Here is a 7,001-nt window from a genome sequence, read left to right as displayed (position 1 = left end):
ACACAGGTTCGTCTAGTCAAGGCTATGGTTTTTCCAGTGGTCATGTATGGATGTGAGAGTTGGACTGTGAAGAAAGCTGAGGGCCTAAGAATTGATGCTTTTGAACTGTGGTGTTGGAGAAGACTTGAGAGTCCCTTGGACTGCAAGGAGATCCAAGCAGTCCATTCTCAAGGAGATCAGCCCTGGGATTTCTTTGGAAGGAATGATGCTAAAGCTGAAACTCCAGTACTTTGGCCACCTCATGCAAAGAGTTGACTCATTGGAAAAGACTCTGATGCTGGGAGGGATTGGGGGCAGGAGGAGAAGGGGAAGACAAAGGATGAGATGGCTGGATGGCATCATTGACTCGATGGACATGAGTCTCAGTGAACTCCAGGAGTTGGTGATAGACAGGGAGGCTTGGCCTGCTCCGATTCATGGGGTCGCAAAGAGTGGGACATGACTGAGTGACTGATCTGATCTGATCTGAAGAGTCTAATTGACTCCTTGAATAGAGAACTTCAAATAGAAAGAGAACAGAAGACATCCTTACTTAATATTTATTTTTTAGGAAGTAGGAATGTGAGCAATTTTTACAGCATTTTCAAATATATATTTTTAGAAAAGAATGAATGATGAGGAAATACTGACGGTGATAGGGAGGAAAGTGATATGATCAGATCTGTGCTTTAGAAAGAAAAATAGCAGGAAGGTTGGCTGTCAGGGGAGCAATCCCGGGGAAGCAGACGCATTTCAGAGATGGTCGCCATGAGCCACTGAGAGGTCTCTGAGGACCCAGGTCACTGTACTGACACAGTGGGGATGCATAGAAGGGCTGGTGCAATAAATATTAGCAGGTTTGTCAGAGCTTCTAAGGAATTCACGAGATAAATAAAATGACCATTAGCAAGGTTGAAAATAAAGAAAAAGATGTTTTAACATCCTGGGACACATTCTGTGTGGTGAAGCTTCATGGTCAAGGTTGTGGGGCAGCCACACACATCCTTGTCCTTCAGGGAAATTCCTACCCATCTCACAGCAATCAGGGGCAAGTTAGGAGCTGGGTATAAATATTCTATTTTTCCTGTGCCAACCAGATAGAGGATGATTGAAAATTCAGGCTGCTATTTTACAAATATTTGTCCCTTCAGTATAGAAAACTTAACTATAGAAGCTATTTACTGATCCTTCCTATTGGTTCAACCATGCAAAGTGTGACATATATAGACCCTCTCACTTTTTGGCTACATGTGGACTTGGATCTTCTGGCTCCACAAAGCATTCTCAATGGTCCATTAATTTCTGACTAGAGGAAATGAACAAATCATTAGTTTAATTTGATATTTCCTTTGAGGTACATAGTAAATAGCACAGTGCAACTCCTATCATTATTTTCTAAATATGTGAGCTGTTATATTGCTTAATCATGTTTTATCCAAAAGATAGGAATTCTTTGTGTTCGAACCATTTTCATCAGAGGATCAATTTCCTACCTGGATACATTTGCAAGAACACATGCTGCATCTCTGTGAATATACAGATCACCCTGACTCCCCCACTTCTCTTCTTTATCCTTTCATTACTTCTTGTTGGTTCTGGGTAGAGTGTAGGGAAAAGCATAAGTTTAAATGACATTTATACTTGGCTTCAAACTGCATCTCTTCTGATGTCAATGCCTTTGTGATCTTGGATGCTACAGAGTTTCTCTGAATCCCAAGTTCACCATGTGTTAGGGGTGGGAGAGGATATGATAGTACCTAAGTCAGAAAAATGAGGTCAAGTTCAGGTCTGGGAATTACTTGGTGCTCAGCCATTGCCAAGTATTCCCAGTAGCCACAGAGGAAGCACAGGGTAATGGGGCCATCTCAGCCAAGGCTGCAGTTTTGTCTTCAACTGTCTGGACTGCAAGTGGCTCCTGGGAGGAAGACTCCTGTCTGCTTCATCTGTATATTCTTTACAATGAGGCCAGGCCACAGCTAACAGTTACAAGCACTAACAGTTATTGAACTCGTACTGTGTGACAAGCATGGGTCTAAGTTCTTTACATGGATTGACCCAATGAATTGTCCACAAACCCTCCAAGGTGGGAACACTTATTACAACCCTTTAATTGAGGGAGAGATTGAATCTGAGAATGTTGAACAGGGTAATTGTGTGTCCCGTGTGGGGGCATCTATGCATATTAGAAAAAAAATGGGCATTTGAGGTGGAAAGGGACATGCTTCATCACAATTTTTGAAGTGCACACAATAAGTCCATAAGACTTTGTACAGATGCCTCCAAAAATCTTTGATTCACTTTTGAATTTTTTTTCAATATGGCGGCCACCTGCTCCTTGAACCTATCCTCACCCAGCTGGGTACAATGACCTCCTTGCCACCATACACCCTAAACTTCAGGTTCTCACCACTAAAGGTTTTTCATTTATGAGCAGCTCTCAGGCTGCTAACAGTGAGGTCTGGAGTGTGTCCAGAAGAATTCCAGTGAAGAACTCCAGTCAAACCAACCTCTCAATTCAGTCCCCATGATTGAGCAGCAAATCATTTACCCTTTTCCACGACCTGTGAAGAATATTTCTGTCTTTCCCAGGAGGGTAGATGGGGCAGTGCGACCCCAAATGCAGTAATCAAAGGGCATCTTAGTGTTTCATCTTGATGATTTTCTGTTGCTCAAGAGATTTGTCATGTCTTTTTGCCTTGAAAAACAATTCCTAGAACTCAGAAGTCAGGAACAATTCATTGCATAAAAAATCCCTCTGCAGAGAATTCTCTACATTTTCCCAATACACAAAATTTCAATGTAAAGCAGATCAGGGAAATAAATATGCTGAACAAAACCTAAACAATATTAGAAAAATATAAATGACAATAAGTTCATGCTTCAGTCTTTTTTAAATTCATAAAATAGTTAAAACACATGGTCCCTGATACAAGAGACCAAGTTAAAGTTGGTTTGTTTACTATCCAATTCCTTCTTCCCTGCAATTACAGAAATAAGAAGAACCTGAAACTTGACCTGTGGTTGTGGGTTCTCAAGCAAAAATAGAATGACCTGGGAAAGCAGGAGTATCCAAGGTGCAACAAGACAGGAAGGGTTTTGGGTTAGGAACAAGCCCATGAGTACCATTCTGGAATGCATTTGTGTGTCAGGCTGGGAACCTGTCCATTTCAGAGACAAGTGTGTCACTTTATCTGTTACCACCAGGACAGCAGTTCTTAAAAACCAACTTGAATAAGAATCAGCTATGGAGTTTATTGAAAGGGCACATTTTCAGCCTTCATTCCTATGTTTGTATTCATGGTGTTGGGTGCCACCTAGAACTAGCACTATTATCCCAACTCAGGTGCTTCTGCTGCAAGTGGTCAACGGACCACAGTTGAAGAAACACTCCTCTGACAGAAATTTGGAGGATCCAATACACAGGAGATCACAAACATGTGGATCTAACATTTCTGTTCATGCTAAGTTGCTTCAGTTGTGTCCAACTCTTTGCGACCCAATGGATTCTCCAGACAAAAACACTGGAGTGAGTTGCCATGCTCTCCTTCAGGGGATCTTCCTGACCCAGGGATCGAACCCAGGTCTCCTGCAGCTCCTTAATTACAGGTGGATTCTTTACCGCTGAGCCACCAGGAATTTCACGTCCTTAAATCTAGCCCAGTAAGAAAGCCATACTCCTTTCATGTATGACTTTTCAGCTGAAAGAGATACTATTCACTGTCTAATTGTTCACCCAAAGCATTCTTTACAATGAATTAATGAGAAAAAAATAATCTGATAAATCTCATTCCAGTTTGGGACTTGGCCATGTTAATGTAGAGGGTAGGAGTGGAAAGAACCCCTGGCTTGACTTGTTTAATGCAGAACAGTTCTGGTTGTGGGCTGAATTCAAAAGAAAGTGGAAGAAGAGTACAATGGTTGACATTGTTAGAGAAATCACTGTTTTCCTACACTTTCCCTATGTCAGCCATGCCTTAATTGGTTATATGAGGAAAGTATCAGTTTGTCCAAAAGAAATATGATACTAGTTTGAGGTTCAGGAAGTCCAAGTTTTCATTTTCATCTTTTCTTACTCTTCATACTCCTGAATATTGAAGACGCTTCATTCCCAGCCATTTTCTCTGGATAATGATCAGATAAATGATTCAGTATAGCTAAGCTTTTCATTATTTTTTATGTTTGTGATTTTTGTTATTTTTTGATAACTTCTTTACTTTCTGCATCAGGTCTTAGTTGCGACATGCAGGATCTCTGTTGCATCGTGTGGGGTCTTCCCTTTTGGCACAGGAACTTCTAGTTGTGGAACAGGGTCTTCAAAACATGCAGGTGTAGTTGCTCCAGAACAAAGCACCCTGCATTCCAAGGCAGATTCTTAAACACTGAACCACAGTGAGGTTCCCAACCTTTCCATGCTCTCCTAAATACTTCCCTTAACAAATCAACCCTAGGTGCCCTGTCTCCTAAAGAGGAGGTTGAATAGACTCCAGCAGCTCCTAGGCCAGTTAAAAGAAGATGAAACCTGACAGTTGCTTGTCTGAGGCGTGAAGATGGAAGCCTGCTTTTAGAAAAAACTGTGGCTTTGGTGGGGAAAGGTGAGTGACAATTGAATATTAAAGTTGGGGGATGGGCGATGAGCTCAGGATTTCACTTTGCTCAGAGTAAAGAGAATTGGCATTGACAGCAGGAAGTGAGGCAGGTGTTGGTCTATTCTGTGTATCCGGCCTGTTTTTTGGCAGCGACAAGCAAAATTTCAGTGCAGTGTAACGAAGGGCTGAACCAATGTGCTTCTCCCAGACAGCGCAGTGGTACACGCCAGAATCACTTTCTTGAAGATTTGAGATTACAAATTTATACATCTTGTCTGTGCCTTCATAGCCATGGTATTTCCCTGGACTGATTCCTGGTTCCAGCACAACCTTTGAGTAGGAGACATCATAGTAGAGAAGGCGTCGGGGTACAGTTCCCTCCTGGAATTTGTACCAGTGGATATATTGCTTGTTTTGTGTAGGAAGATCACACGGGATTACAGCAGAGGACCCAGTTGCCCTGGTGATTGACATCCTGTCGCCTTCCATGTTGGAAGATACCTGAGTGACTGCAATGGGAAAAGCAACAAAAAATCTTGAGGAAGAGGAAACAGCATTTCTTAGCATGACCCCCCCACACACACACACACCACACACATGCATACACACCATTGCCAAAAAATACAGAAAAATCCCAGGAGTATCCAGGCAACACACTCACCAAGAGCCAGGAACACCAGAAGCAGCACTGGGGCCCGCAGCATGGCTGGGACAATAGTGAGACTGGGGTTCCCAGCAGATGTGACGGGCAGGGGAGTTAGCGAGGATCTCTCTTAAAGACCACCAGGCTGAGCCCAGAAGGGGTGGGTGCTGGGGGAGGCCCACGGAGGAGCCCCGCCTCTCTACACCAACCCCTTTCTTGAGGGCTCCCTGTGGCAGGCTGGGAGCAGCCACCGCCCCGACGGGAGAAGAGAAGCCTGAGCTCTGAAAGCTCAGAACTGCAAGCAGAGGGATCAGGTGAGGGGTGGATGGAAAAACACGGACAATACTTGCCTGTTGCCTAGTGGAGTGAGCAGATCTGAATCAGGCTAAGTTCCCTGCAGTTCAAGGTTTCAGTGTTAATGCTGCTGCCGTGGTCTTCTCCAGTGATGAAACGTCTATAGTCCTTCCCCGAGCTACCTTTCCTCTTATACCTATAAGCAAACTTTGAGACAACAAACAGCAAATCCAATAAGAACTGAGCCCGCTTTATTAAAATTAAGGTTATAATGTTGGTCTGCATTTGACTCTCAGAGTCAGACACAACTGAAATGACTTAGCAGTAGCAGTAGCAGTAGCAGCAGTAAAGGGATATATGTGTGTGTGTCTGCCTTACGAATCATTTTGATAGAGAGTGTATGTTCATCCCTAAGTAAAAAGCCACCTCACATTGGTTTTCCACGTTTCTCAAAACAACAAAAATAAATAAAGCAAGGAGCTTTGCAATATTTGGAACAAACTTAAACTAAAAATATATATTTTGTTTATCTGAAATTCAGGGAAATGCAAATCAAACAACAATGAGATTTCACCTCACTCCTGTCAGAATGGCTAATATCAACAAGGCTGGAAATAACAAGTGCACTGTTGGTGGGAATGTAAACTGGTGTAGTCACTATGGAAACCAGTATGGAGCTTCCTCCATAAGTTAGAAATGGAACTACCACATGATCCAGCAATTTCACTTCTGAGTGTTTATCCATAGAAAACAAAAATACTAAGATATACCAGCACCTCATGTTCATTGTTTATAACAACCAAGACACAAAAACAACCTAAGTGCCCAAAACCAGATGGACAGATAAACTAGGTGTGGTATATATGTGAATAAATATATATATAGTATATATGTGTGTTGTATATATATAGAGAGACAGAGACAGAGAGAGAGATAATTACCATTTTGTGCCCTAATTATGTGGTGGATTTAGAGAGCTCTACTGGGAGTGTTTTGGAACTTCTGAGATGACAGATGTGGTCCAGCTACAGAAGACGGAATCCATGTGCATCCAGGTCAGCTAATATTGTTCAGTCCCTTTCAAACATCAAAGGAAATATTTCAGTCCCACAAATATGAACATATAAACATACAGTCAATTATAAAAGCAGTAACTCTGCTTAAATATTTAACCAACAAGGGAAAGAGTAGATCTAACAATTTTATCTTATAAGAAAAAAATAATCTGTAACTATATACAGTGAGGGATATTGACTTAATGTGGTGACCATTTCAATATATATAAAATATCAAATTTCTATCTTGTATAACTGAGAATAATGTAATATTTTATGTCAATTTTATTTTAAAGATATGTTTTTAAAAAAGAGAGAAAAATAGTGGATTGAATGGAGTATCTGCACAACAGGCATAGGGGCAAAAGAGCCGACAGAAGCAGCCAGTTGCAGCAAACAGGAGCCCTGCCCTGAATGCATGGTTCCCAAGACACTCTGGCCTCT

The 7,001-nt window shown here is 41.9% G+C and overlaps 1 gene segment (V, D, J or C); it reads right to left on the bottom strand.

Moving 5' to 3' along the window:
- LOC104980409 overlaps nt 1-5,311 on the bottom strand; it is an 18,475-nt gene extending 13,164 nt beyond the window's left edge. The window contains 2 exon segments of the C gene segment in view: nt 4,757-5,074; nt 5,227-5,311. Of these exon segments, the coding sequence occupies nt 4,757-5,074; nt 5,227-5,269 (361 nt within the window).
- Nucleotides 5,312-7,001: the final 1,690 nt, after the last annotated feature.

Source organism: Bison bison, unplaced genomic scaffold, assembly GCF_000754665.1.
Source record: "Bison bison bison isolate TAMUID 2011002044 unplaced genomic scaffold, Bison_UMD1.0 scf7180017864499, whole genome shotgun sequence".
Taxonomy (NCBI): Eukaryota; Metazoa; Chordata; class Mammalia; order Artiodactyla; family Bovidae; genus Bison; species Bison bison.
Note: the sequence above shows the minus strand (reverse complement) of the source record. Positions and strands in the feature narration are given on the sequence as shown.